This window comes from Pan troglodytes, chromosome 9, assembly GCF_028858775.2.
Source record: "Pan troglodytes isolate AG18354 chromosome 9, NHGRI_mPanTro3-v2.0_pri, whole genome shotgun sequence".
In the NCBI taxonomy this organism is placed as follows: Eukaryota; Metazoa; Chordata; class Mammalia; order Primates; family Hominidae; genus Pan; species Pan troglodytes.
In genome coordinates this window covers 124,894,851-124,918,399 of record NC_072407.2, presented here as the reverse complement: position 1 = coordinate 124,918,399, position 23,549 = coordinate 124,894,851, and the positions used below count along the sequence as shown (strand labels likewise).

Below are 23,549 nucleotides of genomic sequence, written 5' to 3'. Positions count from 1 at the left end.
GCCCTTTCTCCTCACTTCCTCCCTTCTTTTTTTGCCACCAAAATTATGGAAACTCTTAAAACCCAGGCCTAAATGCCTGAATAAGTGCTTTATCCATATTGCTTTGGGGCCCTTTTAGTGCCTTCTCCTCTGTAAAGAGGAGTTTGCCGGACAACAGAGACTTTTTCCTTTTAGCTTTCTTTTAAAAACGACTGGGAACAAAGCAGCCCCTGCAGTGACGGGGCAGAAATTGAGGTCGAGAAACCTGGTAGGAACAAGAACCCTGCGGGCTCTGTTGTTCCCAGGCTCGGCCGGTGGTGTTCAGCACCGCGGACAGCTCCCCGCCCCGCCCCGAGCCTCCCGCACCCTCCCCTCTGCCTCTGGCAGCCTCGTCATTGGCTCTCCCGGCCCCCCTCTCCAAGCTGCCAATTCTCCAACACAGAGACCCAACCTACCCAGGAGCTTGTCTTCTTGCCTCTCCAGCGCCCGGGGTAGCCCAGGCCCGGGAGAGAGCAGCGGAGATTCGAGCCTCGGAGGGTGGTTGCCGGCTTTCGAGCAGGCTTGGAGACTCTGCCTGCGTCCTCCACTTCGTCCCGGCCCTTGTCCTGTGGCAGGTGCTCCGCTCAAGATGAATCTCAACTTCACCTCTCCTCTACACCCGGCGTCTTCTCAGAGGCCCACATCCTTCTTCATCGAGGACATCCTGCTGCACAAGCCCAAGCCGCTGAGAGAGGTGGCCCCAGACCATTTCGCCAGCTCTCTGGCCTCTCGGGTGCCTCTGCTAGACTATGGCTACCCCCTCATGCCCACACCCACCCTCTTGGCTCCTCACGCCCATCACCCTCTGCATAAGGGAGACCACCACCATCCTTATTTCCTCACCACCTCGGGTAAGTAACAGGAACCTCAAGGTATGGGCAGTGAGAGAGCAGGGCTTCTAGCACAGACCCTAAGCCTGTGATGGAGTCAAGGAAAGGCCAGACTGGCTCGGCCTGGCTTGGTGGCCTCTTTCCCTAAGTGACAGTGGAAGGCTGAGGATATTGCTGAGGCCATGCAGAGCTCCCTAGAGGCATGCCAACCCACGGGGATAATTCGTGATCCCTCCGCACTCTTCATAGCGGAGGATAGGTGCCTGGTCAAGAGGCAGCGTATAGGGTTTGACGATACTCTTGGTAGGCAGTGCTCAGTGTCCCTGCTCGTGATCTTCCTGGCCACTTTGGTCCATCTCTCAATCCTGATTCTCCGCCTCTGCCCACTCAGAGGGAGACCCTTGACCATCCCACCCCATGGACACAACTTTTTCTGCACAGAAACTCAAAACACTCTGTCCAGGCCAGATCTCTTTTTTCCAGGCACTGAGCATTTGCAGATACCGCTGGGGGCATAGAAGTGAATGAAGGTTTGGGCTAGCCTGAATAAGACAGAAAGGGTGAGAAAAAAGGGGGGTAGGGGGAGATGCAGCTCTTTAACCCTCCGCATCCTCAACAGCTAACATTTAACTCACAATCTTAGTCTGGGCTACCCTCCTCTGCCCCAGCTGCCAGCATTGCTGGAGCCGGGTGCTAAAGTATTTTGATTTCTCTGGTCTGACAAAAAGCAAGGGCTAGCAAAGTCTGTTTGGGACAGGAGGATGTGGGGAAATACTCAGATTTTTTTCTGTCTCCCTCTGAAAGGCCACATCCATGGTTTTTTCTCTGGCGTTTTCAATCTAGCCAGAATAGAATAATTCGTTGAGTCCAGACTCATAGCTCAGAGGCGGCAACAACCATGGTCGGTGGAGGGGCTGGGGGCAAGACAGGAGGCAGTTTGTGCGCGCTGGAATCCAGAACAAAGCTAAAAGTGTTTGTAAATCCAGGTCCGCATCTCTGCACTGGCTTCACCACCCGCCGGTGACAATCTATTCTCAGCTGCGCCGGTGGTCCTCCCATACAGCAGTGGCCAAAGCCCTAAGTACCCGCACTGGTTGTTGTTATGTTTGTTTATTTTCTCTGGGATTGGCCGATGTTGCTTGTGGCAGCTTCTCTCTGCTTGGTGCGTCTCAGACAGAGTCAAGCCCGCGAGGGTCAGGAAAGACAAGTCTCCCCGGACCCGGCCATGGAAAAGCCCCTCAAACCCTTCTGCTTCTCTGGGCTTGGAGTGAGAGGGAAAGAATGAGAAAAAGAATGAGGACTATATTAGATAGCTGGGTCCCTAGCGCGACCCCGAAACGGACGAGGAGACGTGAGAGGCGAGAAATGCTCCTCTGTTTCGGCTCCGGGGCTTCTCCGGATAAGGCAGTTTTGCTCTCCCTTTGGCTGCAGGGGGATAGGGGTGGCTTGGGAAACAGAAAGGTATTTTTCAGTAAGGTTTGGAGGCAAGATTATATCCATGCATCTACCAGCCCCAGAACAGCAACGAGTGTCATCAGGGGTCTAGGAGGATACGGTGGGGGCTGGGGACAGGACTGCTCCTGGGCCATTTGACGTTTGCAAAAAACTTGGCCAGGCGCAACTGAAGACTCCGCGCTGGCCGACCCTACGGAAGTCTCTCCAAGAAGACATTTTTAAACAGCCTCCGGATCTATTTCCGATTTTCTTTTCTGTTTTATTTACTGTTTGTTGTTTGTATTTCTAGATGACTTTCCAGATAAAGATCTCCAAGCGCTATTCTTGCGGCTTTTTTTTTTTTCTTCCTCTGCCCTGGATTCCTGAGAGAAAGGCTTGAGGGGCTTTGGGGCGAGCAGACTGACGGAGGCAAGGGGCGGAGGAAGGCACTGGGGGCTAGGGGAGGGGAGGGGAGCGGAGCGGAGATTGCTCTCCGGCGACCCACGCTCTGCCCACTTGGTTGCTCTTCTCTCTGCAGGGATGCCAGTCCCAGCGCTGTTCCCGCACCCGCAGCACGCGGAGCTGCCGGGGAAGCACTGCCGCCGCCGCAAAGCCCGCACGGTTTTCTCTGACTCGCAGCTCTCGGGCTTGGAGAAGAGGTTCGAGATCCAGCGCTACCTGTCCACGCCAGAACGAGTGGAGCTGGCCACGGCCCTCAGCCTGTCCGAGACGCAGGTGGGCGGGAGGAGAGGGAGGCCCTGATCTCTGCTTCGTTCCTCTCTGCCTTCAAGTCTTAATACCTTCGGGACCTTGTGGAGTTCGAGTAGAAATAGACCCCGCTGACGCTTATTCTAGGCCTTTCCCAAGAGCTTTCGTAAAATTACCTATACCTGGCCGGGCGCGGTGGCTCACGCCTGTAATCCCAGCACTTTGGAAGGCCGAGGCGGGCGGATCACGAGGTCAGGAGTTCCAGACAAGCCTGACCAATATGGTGAAACCCCGTCTCTACTAAATACACAAAAACTAGTCAGGCGTGGTGGTGCGCGCCTGTAATCCCAGCTACTGGGGAGGCTGAGGCAGAAGAGTCGCTTGAACCCGGGAGGCGGAGGTTGCAGTGAGCCGAGATCGCGCCGCTGCACTCCAGCGTGGGCGACAGAGCGAGACTCCGTCTCAAAAAAAAAAAAAAAAAAAAGAAAAAGAAAAAGAAAAAAAGAAAAAAAAAAGTACCGATACCCCAACCTCATGTCATACTTACCCAAGCAAAATTTCTCGAGCGGGGCTCTGGACAGGAAGGAAACACTCCTCAGGTAATTCTGACGACCACCTCCAGGTTAAGAACTCTTATTCGTATGCCTTCCTCACTCCTCTCCGACCAGGCTGGGAACCCGGGTCAGAGGTAAATGGTAAGAGTTCAGGCGAGTTCTTGTCCTGAGAGAAGCCCACACAAGGAGATTTTTTCCCCCTTTCTCACTTCAATCTCTCTCACAGCGGCCAGTGTTCACATGCACCTCCCCTCCAACCCCAACACACACACTATGGTTTAAGTCCTCTCCCTGTTCCCCTGTCCTGAGTGGAAGAACGGGTTTTATCTTCCTCTAGGCGCTATTCACCTGCAACCTCAAAACCCCATCCTCTCTTCCCCATCTTTCATAGTCTCTACCCGGAACGCCTCTTGCTATGAAATCATTAGCTCTGCCAGGCCCGGGTCTGATTTTCTGTCCGATGAGAACCCGGAGTTTCAATTCTCATCTTCCTGTCCAGGAGTCTTGCGGATCAGGTGGTTAGATGTCTCAATCAGAGGAACATCAGCTGAGCGTAAAAGAGACTTGCCCACGCAGCACCTACTATTAGTAGTTCTAATTCATAACAATATGCATAACTGCTAACCACCCATGTTAATCCTCATCATTATTTTGGGACAGTTACTCCTGAAAGCCTCAGATGTTCGATTCTCATTCGGCTTAAGGCGATAACTTATGAGCAGTTGAGGCTATCACCGCTCTTGGATACTTCATCAACGGACTGCAGCCCATTTTCCTAAACCCCAGCGATGGCTCAGATTTGGAGGAATGACATGATTTTATTTTTATCTCCCCGAAATCAGGTGAAAACGTGGTTCCAGAACCGGCGGATGAAGCATAAAAAGCAACTGCGGAAAAGCCAAGACGAACCCAAAGCACCAGAGGGGCCAGAAAGCCCCGAGGGCAGCCCCCGCGGTTCAGAGGCCGCCACCGCCGCCGAGGCTCGGCTGAGCCTGCCCGCCGGTCCCTTCGTGCTGACCGAGCCAGAGGACGAGGTGGACATTGGAGACGAGGGGGAGCTGGGCTCAGGGCCGCACGTGCTCTGAGCCGCCAGGCTGGGGAGGGTAGTAGGCAGGGGAGGAGACTGCGGGGCCGAGCGCGGTTCCCTCCCGGACCGGAAGACTCAGACTCCAGTCTCGTGGCGGGCCTTGGAGATCCGCTCCTGGAAGACAAACAAAACCCACCTGTCCTCCAGGCCGGTGCGGAGCCAGCACGGCCCGCGGCCCGGCCTCCCGCCTCCCCTCTAGCCCTCCCGGTCCCAGCCACGGGAGACTGTGCGCCCGGGCGCCCATTTTCCTGCGTCCGTCGTCCTTGGGGTCAGGGACCAGCCCAAGCACCGCGTCCCAGACTGGAAATTCAGCTCTCGGCTCTCTGTTTTCTCCGATCATAGACCCCTTTCTCCCTCGCCTCCGAGCAACTTGCCCCTAGCTCTGTTCTTTCCTCTCCACGCCAAGTCCTTGCCCGTTCTTGGGCAGTCCGTTTGGCTGCAAAGGGACCAGGTCTCTGGGGCCTCCGCTCCGCCGAGATCCAGATAGAACCACAATCTGATCTTTAAAACGTCCAGTGTCAGGACAGACTCGTGCACTGCTCGTCACTAACCTCCCACTCGCCCCCATCCCCCATCCCCAGAGTCCCATCTCTGACTCAAATACTAAGGCGACTCCCTCCTTCTCTGGGCGGCGCTTCCATCCTCTCCCGTCCCGGTTCTCCTCTAGAGCTCGCAGTTCTGCATCCTGGCACCCTTCCTGAGTTTGTAGCCCCCAGGCGCAGACGCCCCTTACGCCCTGCCTCCCGCGTACTGCGCGGCGCCAGCGCGCGGCGGGAAACTTGGGCACAGAAAACCCCTAGAGCAATTTCTGCTTCCCGAACTTGTTGCGCTCCTGTCCCGCAACGCTTCCACGTTCCACGGGCTACTGATATTTTAAAAGTGAGTGTTCCTCGGGTTGTGTGTGGAAATATTCATTCCCAGTGCATTTTAGGAAATCAAGATGAAGGCCAAAGGGTTAAGGCTAAAGGCGTTCCGGGCGTGCACCTGTTTGGGGAATAGATGGGGCGGGGGTCTGATTGACTTTGCGCTTTACCCCTCTCCTTTTCCCCTGGGAGGTCTCTTATTCTTTTACCGGGTTTGTAGGCTCGCAGGGCAAAACTGGGAATGATCACGCGTTTCCAGGAATGGTTTGCCACCGCGTTCTCCTACGCGTACGCCCCCTCCGCTCGGCCCTAGGCAGTTTCCTAGTCCCTGTAGAAATGAACTTGCGAATAACCTTTCATTAACTGATCCCCTCCCTCTCACTCCAAATTTTCTGTTTCGAATCGTTTGATTAATGGTCTTGAGTTCCACCTAAGTGGAAAAGTGGCTCTGGTATTTTGTGGCTCTGAAATGCTGAAGAGACAGAGATGTATTGATATTTGGAGTTTGAAATTATACTACTGAATTGTGTGATGACCCTACACACTCAGTATACATATAAATATAGCAGCTGTGCCAGAGGCACTCTCACCTTCTGATTCTTTCGCTTCTGGTTGTGTGTCTAGGTAAGTGAGTCCAGGAAGGCTGGAAAAGAATTAGTAGGACTGAGTGGAATCCTGACCCTCGGGTTCTAATGATTAATAATAATTATAAAAACCACAGTGGGTGTGAGCGTGGGTTAATCTTTTTGTTTTCTTATTTCTCCAATATGGGGATGAATCCTAAAGATCATTTTAGGTCTAAGTTCTATCCTTATGTGAATGTAGCAGGAGGCCTTTTCGTTTTTCTGCAATAGGCTTGTTGGAGAAACATTATCCCAGGTAAAGATAAGTGTCAGAGTGACAGCTTATCCAAGTGCATCATTTAGGAGGCAAAATTATTAGTTTTAAAACATAAGCATTGTATAGCCTTTTGGATTTTCCAAAGTGCTCTGTAATCAATCAATGATCTTGTGAGTCTCAGATGACATATGGGTATTTTTTCCCTTTCATAGATGAGGAAATTGAGGCTTAGCAAGATTGAAGGATTTACTAATGAAATCAGGACTAGCTAACAGCCAAGGAAGGATTAAAAAATGTCTCCTCTGTCTCCTTGTTCACTTCTTTTCTCATGCAGTTTATTTATTTATTTTTCTTGGTAACAATGCATTGATTGGCATTTTGTCTCTATCACTTTATAAGAACACCTCTCTCATTTCTTTAGATTACACAACCTAAAGATTGTGGCTATTCAAAGCAAATCTATGCTCAGATTTTCCTCCTCCCTCCCTTGTTCAGATGATGGCAGTACTGTTTTAAGGCAGAATTTTTTGGCAAATGCTTTACAATATGACAAAAGACTTGGTGGAAAAAAAAGTGATTTGTGACTGAGAATGTTCTTGGTAACTTGGAAGGGAAAGTGTGTGTATCCCTTGTGTATAGAGATACTATTACACAAGATTATGGAGCCAAGGGAAAAATCGAATTCTTCTAATCCCACGAAGAACAAATGCTAAATAGGAGTTTGAAAGAATCTTTAAAGTGAGTAGAAAAACTGTATTTGGGCAAAAGTGTGTGTGTGTGTGTGTGTGTGTGTGTGTAAATTAGATGGGGAATCCAAACTCACAAGCACCAGGCATTTCTGTCTTCTGCTTTCACAATAACTTGTCAAGGGCCTGTTCTGAGTCTAACAGGAGTGGATTGGGTGTATTTCATTACCTTTTTGTCTTCAAAAAGCAGGTAAATAGGGAAGCTGTTAGTATATGCACGGTGCTGCCTGATTGGAGGCAGGATGAGTCCTGGAGCCCAGGGACTATTTGGGTCTATAATTCATGAGCATTAAACTTGGGAAGATACTCATTCCTCCTTACCCTGGTCCTCCCCTGTGGTGGTTTCTTGGTGGATTAGGTAGCAAGGGAAGAGGTGAGAACTGTGGCACCAGCCACGCCAACTATGGCACAGTTTTCTCATCAAAAAATTCCCTGAAATTGATGGCAAACAATCGAATAGCAAAGTTCTAGTTTTATTTATTTTTATATAGTGAGTGAGTGATAGTGGTAAAGGATAGGCACAATTTAGTCTCGATTTAATGTAACATGACAGCGCTTTTTGGTTTTGGCTTTCAATACTGATCAAAGCTTCCACAGGCTGAAAAAGTATTTTGTCTGAATAACCCAGGCTTTTGCTTCAACTCAGTTTCACTTGTGGTAAAGATCTGACAAAACTATGTTTATTATGATATATCTTTAAAAAGACATTCAGAGGTCTAATTTTGAAGAAGCAAAAATATCACAAAATAGCCAAGGTAGGGAAGTCATTTTAGATCTAATCCCACGTGTCATAAATAATTTGTTCTGCACTTGTTCGAATGCTGTGTTTCTGATGGACTTCATTTCATAGATTCTCAGAGAGGGATTCCTGATAATATTTCTGCTCACATGATGTGAGAATGTAAGAAATGGACAATATACCATACTGCCCGGTTTTAGCTGATGTTAGCACTAAGAAATGCTGAGCTGGAGTCCATGATACCAATTCAAAAGATAGAGGGCTGGCTTTCATCAATGTATTTGATAATTAGAGAGAGATGTGAAGGCACAGAGCAAGCAGAATGCTTTCTGGTGCTAAGAGAATTGTGCAATAAACATATTTAGTTGAAGCAGTGACTCCCTGGTCTTCCTGAATTGGGCTCAATATATGTGAAAAATAACAAGTTAATTGACGTATTTTATACATTTATATTTTTGGCATCACATTTTAAAGAGAATACAGACAAGCTAAAACTCATCCACTATGCAGGAACCTGGATAGTAAAGGGTGTGGAAAACAACAAATAAAGAAGTGTGAGCTTTAGCTTGGAGGAGCAAAGCTTTGGGGGAGAAGTGGGGAAGGAGGCTCAGCTATGGTAGTTGAATATGAATGGTTATGGGGCTATTAAGCATGAAGAGGTATATCTATTCTGCCATGCTAACCGATGATAGAACCAGAATCAATGGGTGATTCCAGGGAAGCAGATTCTGGAGCAACATTTGAAGACAGGCACTGTGTCGTACATCAATAGAACAGGATAAGTCCACAAAACATTGAGTACGTTTTCACTAGAAATCCCAGAGGCTGGAAGACAAAACATAAGGGCTTGTCTATTACAGATTTCTCCAGTAGTTGGAGATTGGGCTAGATATCCTGTACGGTTCTTTCCAACTGTTAAGATCCTAATCTATCTTTTTTATTGTAGGAAAGGGACTGCAAGTCCCAAGTTATTAAAGTTTTTATCTCACAAAGATTTCAATTTCTATACTTTAACTTAAACACATATATCCACAGCAATTAGAAGTTTTAAGGGAAACAACAAAGAGAGGAAAAGGCTATTTCTTTATTTATTAAAGAAGTTCCAACACCTCATTCTAGAAAGTCAGCGAGAACAAAGTGATGTTCCACTAAGTCAAGGACAAAGATACAGTCAGGAAGAAATTGTCAGTGTTAGAAGAGATATTTGACAAAATCTAAGCCCTTCATTTTATAAATTGGAGAAATTAAGGCCCGGATATAGTGGTGAGTACTTTGCTAACGTCACATAGACAGTGGTGGAATTAAGACTAGAAGCCAACGTTAATTATCTTACCTTACAAATAACCCATGTTGTGATAAAAGTGATTGTGGAGCTACTGTCATTGTAGCATGTGGAGGAGAAGATTTTTCATAGCAATTTTGGGTATAAGTTTTTAACATTGCAGGTAGAAATTATCTAGTAAAATCTTAGATCAACTTTTGGAAAAACTTCTGATTAAGAGCCATCTGAAAGTTGAATGGGCTTTCCTGAAGGTACTAAATTCCTTAGCCCTGTTTTCATTGAAGCCTATTTAGAAAGTAGTCCTATATACAATAGGATGAGCTAGATGATCTCTTAGCTATCTTAAATTTCTACATTTCTCTACTATAAAAATTTTGACCTGATCTCTTTTAATTACAGATGAGGCAACTGACAGTCAGAGATATTGACTTGTCTGAAATTACACAGCCTGTTATCAGGCAAGTTATGAAATTAATACATCTAACAGTCAGAGATAATTCCAATAATATTTAGGAGTGAGATGAAAATTCAGAATGGTTCTTGTGTTTTCTCTCCTATTGTATTTTCTGGTTGTAACCCCCCTCCCAATGACACATTTCTTTTCCATTTCATTTATGCCTGTTCTCTGAGAATTCCCAGTGTGTACACTGATAAACTTTCCTCCATGATTTCATTAATAAGAATTCCATGAGCCTTCTCTTATTACTCTGTTTTTTTGTTTGTTTGTTTGTTTGTTTTTTGAGACGGAGTCTTGCTCTGTTGCCCAGGCTGGTGTGCAGTGGCACGATCTTGGCTCACTGCAAGCTCTGCCTCCTGGGTTCACACCATTCTCCTGCCTCAGCCTCCAGAGTAGCTGGGACTATAGGCTCCCACCACCACGCCCGGCTAATTTATTTTTATTTTTATTTTTAGTAGAGACGGGGTTTCACCATGTTAGCCAGGATGGTCCCAATCTCCTGACCTCATGATCCGCCCACCTTGGCCTCCCAAAGTGCTGGGATTACAGGCTTGAGCCACCACGCCCGGCCATTACTCTCTTCATAGTATTGGGTAACCACATTAGATTTAGCATGATGAATGGCTTGACTTAGAGGCTTACATTCTTTTTTTTTTTTTTTTTTCTGACAGAGTCTTACTCTGTCACCCAGAATGGAGTGCAGTGGCACAATCTTGACTCACTGCAACCTCTGCCTCCTGGGTTCTGGCGATTCTCCTGCCTCAGCCTCCCAAGTAGCTGGGATTACAGGTGTGTGCCACCATGCCCAGCCTATTTTATTCTTTTAGAGACAGTCTTACTCTGTCAGCCAGGCTCACTGCAACCTCTGCTTCCCAGGTTCAAGTGATTCTCATGCCTCAGCCTCCAGAGTAGCTGGATTACAGGCACATAACACTATGCCTGGCTAATTTTTGTGTGTGTGTGTGTGTATATATATATATTTAGTAGAGACTAGGTTTCACCATGTTGGCCAGGTTGGTCTCAAACTCCTGACCTCAGGTGATCCACCCACCTCAGCCTCCCAAAGTGTTGGGATTAGAGGTGTGAGCCACCACGCCCGGCCCTAATTTTTGTATTTTTGATAGAGACAGGGTTTCAACATGTTGGCCAGGCTGGCCTCTAACTCTTGGCTTCATGTGATCTGCCTGTCTCTGCCTCCCACTGTGCTGGGATTATAGGTGTAAGCCACTGTGCCAGGCCGATGCTTAAATTCTAATTTTACTTTTAGCAATGATAACATTATTTCTGTAACTTGGCATCTGAAAAATGAGGTTAGTGCCCTATGAATCAGTTTAGAATGGTGACGGGATGAGATAAGAGCTATGAAAGTACCTGCTGTGAGGTCTTGGATGAAGAGCTAGAGGAAGATAATGAATTACAATATAGATCTGAACATATCAGTGATAAATGTGATATGTTCCAAACGTCCATAGTACTACAACTGTTACATGGTTAACTAAAAGGTATTAGTCTTGGGCCTAACCACATCATTACAAAGGAGTTATGTCTCTTTCAAAGAAATTTTATTTTCTAAAATAACTTCATCTTATTTTCTCTTTGTCTGTCATTGTTCTACCTCTTGGGCTAAGAGAAGATGTGTAAGCCCTGAATGAAATAGGATTCAGAGTCTTCATTGAGGATATTTCCATCAGAAGGGTCCTTTCCACCCCATTACTTGTCCAACACTCATCCAGCCCCAGAGTTTCTGTTATCTTATTTGGTGACAGACGTAATGCTATGTGGGGAGAGAAGTTAGAATTCAAATTCATGGGAACCCTCTTAAGTGATAAAGACTTGCCTACGATTCCAGTATGGAATCTACCAGGGAAAAGGCACGATTTCTTCTGAAGTTTTTACAGAACTTTTTAGCTTAAAAAAAGACATGATGGGCTGGGCACGGTGGCTCATGCCTGTAATCCCAGCACTTTGGGAGGCCGAGATGGGCGGATCACGAGGTCAGGATATCGAGACCATCCTGGCTAACACGGTGAAACCCCATCTCTACCAAAAATACAAAAAAATTAGCCAGGACTGGTGGCAGGCGCCTGTGGTCCCAGCTACTCGGGAAGCTGAGGCAGGAGAATGGCGTGAACCCGGAAGGCAGAGCTTGCAGTGAGCCGAGATGGCGCCACTGCACTCCAGCCTGGGAGACAGAGCGAGACTCCACCTCAAAAAAAAAAAAAAAAAAAAAAAAAGACATGATGAGCCAGGCGTGGTGGCACACGCCAGTAACCCTAGCACTTTGGGAGGCTGAGGTGGGTGGATCACTTGAGGTCAGGAGTTCGAGACCAGTCTGGCCAACATGGTGAAACCCCGTCTCTACTAAAAATACAAAAATTAGCTGGGAGTGGTGGCGCATGCCTGTAATTCCAACTACTTGGGAGGCTGAGGAGGGAGACTCGCTTGAACCCGGGAGGTGGAGGTTGCAGTGAGCCAAGATCTCACCACTGCATTCCAGCCTGGGCAACAGAGCAAGACTCTGTCTCAAAAAAAAAAAAAAAGACAAAAAAAAAAAAAAAACCCATGATGAATATCTCTTTATGACAAGAATAAGTTGTTTAACAATATTGACTAATATAAACTTTGGGAATTAGCTGAACATTTCTTTCTTTCTTTCTTTTTTTCCGAGATGGAGTCTTGCTCTGTTGCCCAGGCTGGAGTGCAGTGGCGCCATCTTGGCTCACTGTAACCTCCACCTCCTGGGTTCAAGCGATTCTTCTGCCTCAGCCTCCCAAGTAGCTGGCACTACAGGTGCATGCCACCATGCCCAGTTAATTTTTGTATTTTTAGCAGACAGGGGGATTCACAGTGTTAGCCAGGATGGTCTCGATCTCCTGATCTCGTGATCTCCTGCCTTGGCCTCCCAAAGTGCTGGGATTGCAGGCGTGAGCCACCACGCCTGCCCGTAGCTGAACATTTCTAACATCTATTGTCACCCTAGTCTCCATGGCTATAGATGATGGAGTGGCTAAGTGTAGTTGCCAAATTCTAGCTGGAAATTAAAGAATGGCTAGTTTTTATTTTTCCACAGTGCTTGACTTGAGATTGGAAATAGGCTGTGGAAAACAATGGGTATAGGATAGAAGGGTGCTCCTCATCCTGAGTTTCAGATGAGAATAATTTACATGCTATGAGCAAAAAACAAACACTGTATGCATGCTCTGCTCTTTTTCCATCTGTTTTTTTTCTCCTTCCCTGCCTAAGTTCTTTAATTTTAAAGATTAGGGTTTTATCACCATGAACATTGTTTAAAGAGTCAAATAGTTCTATGAGGGTTTTTTTTTTTTTTTTTTTTTTTTTTTTTTGAGACGGAGTCTCGCTCAGTCGCCCGGGCTAGAGTGCAGTGGCGCAATCTCGGCTCACTGCAAGCTCCGCCTCCCAGGTTCGCGCCATTCTCCTGCCTCAGCCTCCCGACTAGCTGGGACTACAAGCGCCCACCACCATGCCTGGCTAATTTTTTTGAATTTTTAGTAGAGACAGGGTTTCACCATGTTTGCCAGGCTGGTCTCGAACTCCTGACCTCAAGTAATCTGCCCGCCTTGGCCTCCCAACGTGCTGGGATTACAAGAGTGAACCACCATGCTCGGCCTAGAGCATTGTGATGATGTGTACATGCAATTCTCAGCTAAGCCAGGTAATCAATGACTTTTCTGCGAGACTTTTTGTTTTCCTTGGAATTAACACTTATTTTATTATTCTTAATTTTAATGTACTTATGACTAGTTTATTCCCAAACTCTTTGCCATTTGTCTGTATCACACTCTCAAGATATTCACAAATTCTTAACATTTCATTTTCCTCAACACACCTCTCCCAGAGCCTTCTGATCTGCTCCATTCTGGATTCTATGTAAATGGCTCTCCCTTCCCAGCATCTTGGGGATTCCTTTAATTTCATTGTATTTTACTTGTTTCTCATATCTTTTTAATTTCTTGGTTTACTCTCTCATTATGGTGGAGCACAGTTTACTACAGTTTCTTGACAGTTGGTACATGAGAGGTAAATGTTTGGAGATCTTCCTTATCTAAAAGTATCTTTATCCTAATTTCATGCTTTATTAGTAATTTGGCTGAGTATAGCATTCTAAGTTGGAAATCATTTTTGAATACTTTTGAGTGCATCACTTCACTGACTTTTGGCTTCCAATTACTATTGTGAAGTCTAAAACGACTTCGATTGTTGATTTTTTATGTGTGTCTTGTTTTATTTATTCATTTATTTTCCTTTTTGGAAGCTTGTAGGATACTTTCTTTGTAGCCAGTATACTGACATTTTACAATTATATGCCTTGCTTTAGGTTTATTTTCATCCATTGTTCCAGGTATTCAATAAACTCTTTTAAGTCTGAAAATGTATTTTTTTTTTGAGTTATGGGGAGTACTCTTGAATTCTTTAATGATTTCTATAGATCTCCTGTTATTTGGATTTTTACCCCCTGGATTTATTCTCTAAATTTCTAATCTCTTATCTCCTATTTTCTATCCCTTTGCCTTTTTTCTCTGATTTTTGGAAAAATTCCTCAATGTTGTCTTCTAACCTTATTTTTGTGTTTTTAATTTTTTGACTCTAATTCTAATTCCCAAGATCTCTTTTAATTTGCTTGTTCCTTTTTAAAATGGTCCTGTGTCATATCCTCAGATGTTTGGAAATTCTTGGTTGTCTGCTCATATTTAAGTGAGAGGCCAGAAAGCTGATAGGAAACTGAGTACATGGATGGGACTTGTTGATTGTGAGGTTTAACTGTAGGATAACAAGGTTGGGGTCTTTAGTTGGAGAACCTCTGAAGTCAGGATTTTTAGGTCTTTTTTTAGGCTGGTCAGATGCCCCAGAGAAGAACTTTCCTTCCAAATTCCTGCTTGTAGGATAAAGTCCCAACGTTCTGGGAGGCAAATGGAAGACCAGAGGTTTCTGTGTTTACAGTACACATGTTCACTATTGACTCTTTTTTCAGCACTTACTGTGCATCCTCAATAGAGTCAATTGTCCCTGACTCCAAAGACACTAGGGCAGTGTCTTTTACTGTGGCAGTGGAAGGGCTGTGCTTGGCTGCGTGGGAATTGAGGAAAGGATTTACAGGTGTAACTGCTCTGAAACTGACTTTCATGCAGTTACCCTTCATTAGCTCCCCCTGCCCCACATCTCCATTCATTCCTACTTTGAGAGGTAACTGACACCATTAATTCCTGAGCATTTTGGGTATTCCAGAATGTGAGTCAGATTGATTCTTGGCTTTCCTATTGCTAGCTTAGAATTTAGTATTTTGGAGAAATCTCATATTATATGAAAATATAAAAAGAATTTAGTGTTTTTTGAGTCTGCTAATTCTTTTAAACAACTCATATGCTTTCCAGTTTTCAAAATGTTGTTACTATTGTCCCTCCTCCTGTTCTCCCTGTTCTTATATACTTATGTCACTTAAAAACCTTTACTATTATTTTAGTAGGACTTGTCAAGGGAATGAAATAGATGTGTGTGTGTGTGTGTGTGTGTGTGTGTGTGTGTGTGTGTGTGTTCAGTATAGCATATTTATCCAGAAGTCCTATAATTTGAATTTTCTGTTTTACTTTGGCATTTACAGTGAGTGATGGAGGTGTTGATCTTTTACCTTGACATTTCTTTTATGTAACTGACTTGTTGAGCTACAGGAGAATTGCATTATCACTGGAACAGATAAGAAGGCTGATTTCCTTGCCAAAACACAGAATAGCCTATCTACTTCATATTAAGTGATGCAGTACCAACGGCTTGGGATCTGCCTGGTTGAGAGCATTGGAAGTTAGAGTTAGTTCTTAAGAATCTTTGCCTGTGGAAGTTTCTGAATAGCTCTACCAGACAGTCTTATAAATTTCAAGGTGAGGGAATTTATATTATTTAATTTTCCTTTGTCTCAGATTAGTTTAAAACCTAGGTCCCTAGCTGCCTGAGGAGAGGGGAGAAACAGAAAGGATGAGCAGAGAGAGAAAGACAAAGATACAGATACACAAATAGACATATACAGACAGATGCATATACAAGTCTCTAAAGAGAATGATGCACACAGGACAGGAAGAATTGGGAGATGATCAATTAAGACATTAAGTGTTTTGTGACACATGGATGCATCTGCATTTTGCCCTGGGAACAAGGGCCATCAGCTCATTTTCAGAGGGCTGCTGGCTTCTGCAGCTCAGTCCTCAGATCAAAGCAAAACTGTCTGCTCGCATTTTCCAATCAGAATAGGGATGCTAATTTATACTCCTTAATGTGTGATGGTAAGAGACTCCTTCAATTAACTGAATTCTATAGCCAGCAAAATAAAAGGTATACAAAGAGGCGCAGGCTGGAAGAGCTGAAATTCTCATTAAATCAAAAGGTCCAGTATTCATTACCTCATGCATCTGAGGCTAAACACTAAATATTGGGATCATCAAAGGAGGTTTAATGGGTTAAATTGAGAATATAATCTAATTAAAATATTAGGCATGGCTAAATAGGTCTTTGATATTCATCTAAAGGTTTCATTAAAAATAGATGCTTGAGGTTTTTAGCATAGGAGATTATCAATTTTAAGCAGAAACAACAGATTTGGGAACCTCATCAGCACTACTTCAAAGTGTCACCATTGTGTGGAAGCAGGGGAAATGGGAAAAGACATCACTGCCAGGTGACAGGGTGGAGATAGGATATGAGGCAGGGCCAACCAGGTTTCATGATAATGATTTTGATAGTTGTCTGGATGGTAAAAAAAATAAAATGTAAGATTGATTTGGGAGATGATTTTGCCACAGAGGAAAGAGTAAAACATAGAGATCTGAACTGGTTTTATTCAGTTTGTTCTTGACTTCCTTCCTCTGTTTAGACAGCTTCCCAAAGGACGGCTGATCATATTTTCTGGGTTTTAAATTTTGGGCAGTTATTTCCCCTACTGTGAAATTTGAACCATAGGGATATCTAGCACTAAAACCTCTCTTGCAAAAGCTTGAGACCCTAGTGACAGAGGGTGCCCTGAGTAGCCCGTTTAGCAGCCCCAGTATCAGTGCTGGTCTCTACAAGCTGCCAGTTCAGCAAAGGGTATTTATGAAATCTTATCAGAGATTTCCAAGGCTTCACTAAATACATTTGCCTGGAATGCTCACATCATTGTAAACCTCTCAACCTGTTAGAGCTATTTAATAGCGGAAGACCATTTATTCAGCTTATTGAAAATTAATTACTTACATTACCCAGGTTTGCAAGGGGAAAATGAAAAGGCAATGGAGAGGCAGCAAGGGAGATAAATCCTGTTCACCAAATTCTTTTTCCCTTTCTTCATATTTTCCAGAGCCCATATATTGAGAGGTGGAGAGAGCTGAAAATATTATTCATTTTGTATCTTATTGTATCTTGCAATGTGTTGTCTAATATTTTGGAAAAGTGTCAACTTTCCAATTATTTTACTGAGCCAAAAGTAAATAACCAAACATGAAAAGTGGGAGTGTTTCACACTAGGAAGTAATTTAGAGAGTCTGATGAACGAATGAATGAATGAAGTCTTCCATCCGAAGCCTTTTGCTTTCCATTGGCCAGGTGTTTGCTTAGGAAATTGGGATATTTTACGTTTCCTCTGTCTCTTTGTGAGAAAGATGTGTGGTTTTGCTTAATGAAGCTAGAGGGTGTGTAGAAACAAACACTGCACTTAGTCTGGAGGCAATAGGGTGGGGGGACAGTGCTGAGCATCAGATTTTCAGCTTCTGGGACCCTCCTTCAATATATTTCAAAAAGTGGAATAAACGTCTAAACGTAACTTTTTATTAGAACATATGTCCTTGCTTTTATTTTGCCTTTATAGTATGGAAAAATATTATTTTGACAATATCTTATGATCACTGATGTAGGGAGAACAAGCACAACGGATAAACAAAATCCACAGTCATTCAAAAATTTCACTTCATGCTACAGTTTTAAATCCTTTCCTGACTGGGAAAACAACTAAAGAGGCAAATGGAGTATTTCTGTATCTTCATGTCTCCCTGTTTTTACCCATTGGGAATAGCAATTGTGGAAACACAGCGTTAGGGAGGAGAATTCCTATAGTCGTCCTATGAATACTTGACTGTTAGAATGAAATGTATATTATTAAAGCCTGATTCTTACTCTAGTAGGAAAAGGTAATCTTACAAAAGGCATATTTAGGAAAGCAACCCTGATTTTTACTTAGGAACTTCACATTTTCAGATGCTACTTCTAATATAATGGTAACAGATACATTTTGAAGCACATCTTGGGACAGAATTACCGAAACTTGTCTTGATATCTGCAGACTATAACCCACATCCAATTCATTTTCTGCTATTTTTCAATAAGTAATTAAAGAAGAATCTCCCGAGTTATCTAGTCTGCTATTGTGGGCCATTTGCTATCAACTCAAAGTTCTCAATTAGCTCCAGTGTTGTTATAATTACCGGACGTGTTTTCAAACAACTCCCAGTTAATAACTGTTGGGATGAAGAGTCATTTTCTCACTATAGACTAGACTGTGCACGTTCTTGCTTGCTGTGATGTTTTGACAATGATTCATTAACCAATAATAAGGCCCCAATTGGAACCATTAAGCATCAGTGCCTTTGCTAGGCTTACCTTTTATTTTGTTCCTCAATATTGTCTTTTCCTGACTTGGTTTCTGGATAACTCCCAAGAGACTCCTTACTATACAAAACAATATCAGGAAGACAGCTGTCATTAAATTCAGCTACTTGTAAAAAAAAAAAAAAAAGCTCCCTTTAAAAGGATGCTCTTGTTGGAAACTCAAGATGGAAAAACACAATTAAAAGGAGGCTTTAATAAGAGAGAATACATGGTTTAAATGTCTTTTATTTGCACCAGTTTATAGACATTAGGCAGATTAGGTACTATGTCTTTCAATGGCATGTATATAACATCTAGTCAAATAGAGGTGCTTCATCATTACATCACTTAAGTTTGAAGTTTTTTGTTTTCTAATTGGCAGATTATTTTTTGCTTTTGAATATTTGAAACAGAAATGCTATAAATTGATCACTGATCCAACTTGGGCCTATAAAAGATCACTATTGTTGTCATTAGTACAATTTACTTTAAAACAGGAGCAAAAAACGTGTTTGTCACTCCCTGTTTTTGCAAAATCTCTCCCCTTAGTTTTATGGTAGTTTAGTGACATTCTGCTCTATTTCACTATTGTGAGATGACGTGGAGCCAAATGAAGGGCCACTTTGATCCATTCTTTGATTTCAACCCCAAACTTTCTGCAAATATGTTTTATTTCCTAGCCAAAGTTATTATAGATGCCACATGGCACTATATAAAGAATTTTAATGTTCTAGAGTCTTATGTACTGGATAGTAAAGAGTTGCCTTGGGGGTAAGAATCCTGTGAAATGTTGTTTGACGTGAACTGAATCACTTAAGCTGCTTCAGCCAAATTTGGGTTCTTGACAGTAGGTGTGAAAGTGAAGGATTTAACAACGCTTAAGCTAACAGAAAAACAGTATGGGAAGTTTTTGAAATGTTCTGGAAAAAAAAAAGAAAATAAATAGTGTCTCTTTTATTGGTCAGTTTCTAAGTTTGAGTTGCTTTATATGTGTATTCTACTTTTATCAATGTTGTAAGGAAGTTGGCAGATTGTACATGCTAAAAAACTATTAGGTACATAGTAATGCATATTTCTAAAAATTGAACTTGGTGGAAATTCAGGTCCAAAATAGAAATTCATAGCAACTATATGTTGCTCATCCACACAGAGAAACAAGGACAACCTCTTTCCATAGACAAATAAAAAGTACTATTCCTGGTGTTCAAAGATGGGAGATTCAGACCTGGCTACCCTCCCATTACTCTCAGTAGGACTGATGGACTTCTGAGTCATGTAGCCTTTCTCTTCACCTCCATTTCATCTTCTGAAAAACTGGCAGTTGAATGTGACAAACTTTCCAAGCTCTAAATTATTTTAAGATAATACAAATGGAATATTTAAAAATTTTACCCTAGCCCTTTAAATATGAATGTCTCTATATGCATTCTTTTTCTCTTCCAAATTAAGTTCGAATTTAAGGCCATTTCGGAAACAATTAATGAAGGTTATTCATTCTACCTCATATTTCTAGAAATATCTTCATGCACCCAGAAGGGCCTCTTCTCTTATAAATACATTTTAGGAGTAGTTTTGGCCTGTGATTTTCCTGTCTATTGCCTCATATATTACATTTTCCAAATCCCACTGAAACATGATTCACCAGTTTTCTGTTTATCTTCAGATACTTGTTATCTTTGCAGACTCTCAATTCTAACTGCTTTCAGTTTTAAGAGAAGGTTTCATACAGGCATCTTTTATGCTACATTTTGGTATATGTAAAATGTATACAACATAGGAGTACATTTCCAAAGCTAGTCCTTACACCACATGTATAGATAAACAGATTTTCCCCAAATTGATGTTCAAATTATCCACTTCTGGATATGCCTATCTAAAAATGTAATGTCCATCTAATATAAGGAAGGAAGTAGAAAATTAAACTCTCCAGTAATGATTTTAAGACTGGGAATTCTTGCAATATTAAAAAAGATTTAAAAACTAAAAAATATTTATTAACATTTGTATTCAGTAGTAAACTATGGAATGCTTTTGTCTTATCTATTTTTGTGTGTGTGAAAACACACATTTGACAATATTTTAAGATATTTGTGATGGCAAAATGGCCAGCAAATTTATGTACTTGGAGTAAGGAGCTTTGATAAAGTGCGTCTCTCAGAGTTGCCTGCATTAGGTGTTTCTGGACTTGTTGGAGGGTTTCCAACTGATGTCCTGATGCTCTGTTAGAACAACATTAGGATTTGTTCTATCTGAGCAGGCACAGCCAGATGTACCTTCATTTTTTTTCAACTTTATTCTTTATTTATTTGTGCTTCATTCAATTGTCACTTTATTGCAAGATGGTAGAATTAATTACAAATTTAAACTATAACCTGGTAATCTTTAGTCAGGCACCAAGATTTAACAAAGGCAAACTGCTTATTCAAAAGTGATCATAGGGCCAGGTGTAGTAGCTAACGCCTGTAATCCCAGCACTTTGGAAGGCCAAGGTGGGCGATCACCTGAGATCAGGAGTTCAAGACCAGCCTGGTCAACATGGCGAAACCCTGCCTCTACTAAAAGTATAAAAATTAGCCGGGCGTGGTAGTGCACGCCTGCAATCTCGGCTACTCGGGAGACTGAGACAGGAGAATTGCTTGAAGGGAGGCTGAGACAGGAGAATCGCTTGAATCCAGGAGGCGGAGTTTGCAGTGAACCGAGATTGTGCCACTGCACTCCAGCCTGGGTGACAGAGCGAGAGTCTGTCTAAAAACAACAACAACAGCAAAAAAAAAAACAATAAAAAAATGATCATGGAACAACTCAAATGCTGAGTAAGAAGGATGGGAAACATCTGACTGGCCAATAGATTGAGTTCTCTCAGTATAGGGAACAAATGTTTCATTTTTAGGAGATATAAACTATCTACTTCAGTAGAGGGCAATACAGAAAGATTTTGCCACATAGCCTAGTTTCCATTTAGTCAGTCAACTGTTTCTGGCTCTCTCAATTGGGATAGATACATTTACATAACTGGCTGTGCATGAGTCTTCTTTGTCAACAGCTTTAGGTCCCAAATGCACTTGGCAATTGTCTCCTTTTCCTGTTGTGCAGAGATGCTCTGCACCCAATTTATCATGTGCTCTTGTTCCTTTCAACGCATCATGTTCTGCACAGATATATGATAGTCCAGGCGATTCTTTACTTCCTTATACACTCTATGCAGTCATTCCCAGTAAGTAACCTCCACAGCCATAGCAATGTTATTCCTCTGCACATCAAAAAGGTAATGGCGCTTCTGAACCAGTGAGCGCTGCGACTTCTCCAAATCAATTGCATCCTGGATTTGTTTGATGGAAGCCTGCTCCACCTCTTCTAGTTGGGCAATGATTTGCTCATTGAGTTGATAAGCAGATTCTCCAATAGAGGCACCATATTTTTAAATTACATAGACAAGTAACCCTACTATTGATATAGTAGAAAAGGACTCTGGGGTAATCATGTATATTTCTTTGGATAAAGCATACAAGATAAGCCCAGTTTGGAGCACATAGGGTCCTGTTACACTGGTTTCAGGATAAAGAAATTGGAAGAATTCCTCAGGGATCAGCCCAAAACGAACTTTTCCTCTATAGGAAAAGGAAGGAAGAGGTGGTAGAGGGGCAAGGAGTGGCTGCCCTGTGTGAAAGGTCCTTGTTGCCTGCAATACCCCTGGACCTAAGAAAACTGCATTCTACAGAGAGGGGGCCACTGTGGCAGTGGCAGAAAGTGCCACCCGGGACAGCATGGTCAGCGAAGACCCAGGCAGCCAGCTGTCTTAACATCCCTATGACCCCGACCAGAGAATCTGTCAGGGCAGGAACCTTTTGTTGTTGTTGTTCAGACAGAGTCTTGCTCTGTTGCCCAGGCTGGAGTGCAATGGTACAATCTCAGCTCACTGTAACCTCTGCCTCCCAGGTTCAAGTGATTCTCGTGCCTCAGCCTCCTGAGTACCTGGAACTATAGACATGCGCCACCACGCCTAGCTAATTTTTGTATTTTTAGTAGAGATGGGGTTTCACCATGTTGCCCAGGCTGGTCTGAAACTCCTGGCCTCAAGCTATTCAACTGCCTCAGCTTCCCAAAGTGCTGGGATTACAGGCGTGAGCCACAGTGCCCGGCCTCAACTTTATATATATAAGCCCTTTGCCAAACTTGGAGATTTTAGTGACATTTTGAGATGTTATCACAAAATTTATGGATGACTGAGTTCATTTTAGGAGAAACTGAAGTGTTTATACTTGTTTTTCTTACTAGGAAGGTAAGAGAGAAACACAGCTACATTTATTTCTGGGTAACTTTAAGGTTTCCATTATGCTAAGGAATGGGGTAGAGATGAAGAAATCAAAAGATCAATATAAAACCAAAAGCTTTATTCTCTAGTTATTATTCAGCTCCAATTCTAACTGATTTGAAAATAAATAATTTAAAAAATTTTCTTCCTAGAAAGTAAAATATGGCACCATAATCCAATTGGGCCTCATATTTTAAATCGTGCAGAAAGCAAACATGGACGGCAGATAGATGATAATAATAGGCCATCACTCTCAACGCAGAGAAGGTGGTTGGCATTTCTTTTCTCCGCGTCCATACCTGGACCATTTTTGGTCTCCTTCCTATCAAATGTTGTCTATACGATGTGAAGGACTTTGAAAGCAGCCACAGCCTGTTTTTCCCTTTCATGTCTGTTCTGCAGTATTTCCAGCAGTGAGATTTCAGGTAAACTTTCTTCTTTCCCAGCATAGGTTGGATTTTTTTGTTCCTTTGATGCTTGATGAGTCAGATTTGATGGTTTGGGTTTGGGGATGGTCTTAGCGTATTCCAAAGCCTAAACGCATAAAGATGAAATTTTATTTGAAATGGGAAGTGAGCCTGGATTCCTTAAATTAAACCTAGGAAATGTTTATTTATAATATAAATGGAGACTATCACTATAACTTACTAAGATATTGGTGGAAATGGAGATCAAATAATGCAATATAACACACAGTTTAAACAAAATACATTAGCCACAAAACAATATATTGTGGAAAAAAAGGAGTTGAAGAATAATACATACAGTTGTGTCCTTTGGATGCTTTTGTCATAAAACTGAGTTTCCTTCAAGTGTTCCTTCTTATGTGTTTGGTCTACTTAGTTTCTGGAAGTCTTAGTAAAACCAAACTTCTATTAAGGAGATATTAATAGACCTTTCTATCCAAAGAAGACTTGTTACAGCTTGAGACCAAAGACATCACTGTAGTTTACATACACTTGAGCTCCCATCATTATACCAGCTATTCTTGTTCCTAGGATCTAGAAAGTATTTGAGGTTGAAATTTTTTTCTTTCTATAGCAATCTAGACGCTGAA

At 42.9% G+C, this 23,549-nt stretch overlaps 2 protein-coding genes and 1 pseudogene across 12 annotated transcripts in view; 1 reads left to right on the top strand and 2 right to left on the bottom strand.

The window, feature by feature from the left end:
- Nucleotides 1-444: 444 nt before the first annotated feature.
- Nucleotides 445-6,076, top strand: BSX (brain specific homeobox). The gene is made up of 3 exons (XM_522208.6): nt 445-869; nt 2,821-3,017; nt 4,387-6,076. Exons 1-3 carry the CDS (start codon nt 608-610, stop codon nt 4,627-4,629), a joined length of 702 nt encoding a protein of 233 aa, XP_522208.3. The 5' UTR covers nt 445-607; the 3' UTR covers nt 4,630-6,076.
- JHY (junctional cadherin complex regulator) overlaps nt 4,346-23,549 on the bottom strand; it is a 95,417-nt gene continuing 76,213 nt past the window's right edge. For 8 of the 11 annotated variants that reach the window (XM_054662791.2, XM_054662792.2, XM_016922174.4 and 5 more), the window contains one exon: nt 22,551-23,026. In XM_054662791.2, coding sequence (XP_054518766.2) covers nt 22,829-23,026 — 198 coding nt within the window. In that variant the 3' untranslated portion in view covers nt 22,551-22,828. Of the gene's footprint in view, nt 4,746-6,084; nt 6,138-8,260; nt 8,645-18,192; nt 18,262-22,550; nt 23,027-23,549 lie in introns of those variants that run through there. The other 3 variants (XR_001707597.4, XR_001707598.4, XM_016922182.4) reach the window with 3 other exon arrangements.
- Nucleotides 21,099-22,031, bottom strand: LOC134807391 (ATP synthase F(0) complex subunit B1, mitochondrial-like; annotated as a pseudogene).

Bases quoted from the DNA above. Each gene is read 5' to 3' on its own strand.
- BSX (XM_522208.6), top strand. From the start codon at position 608: ATGAATCTCAACTTCACCTCTCCTCTACACCCGGCGTCTTCTCAGAGG. The intron at 870-2,820 runs GTAAGTAACAGG...TTCTCTCTGCAG, and splicing joins TTATTTCCTCACCACCTCGG to GGATGCCAGTCCCAGCGCTG. The intron at 3,018-4,386 runs GTGGGCGGGAGG...CCCCGAAATCAG, and splicing joins TCAGCCTGTCCGAGACGCAG to GTGAAAACGTGGTTCCAGAA.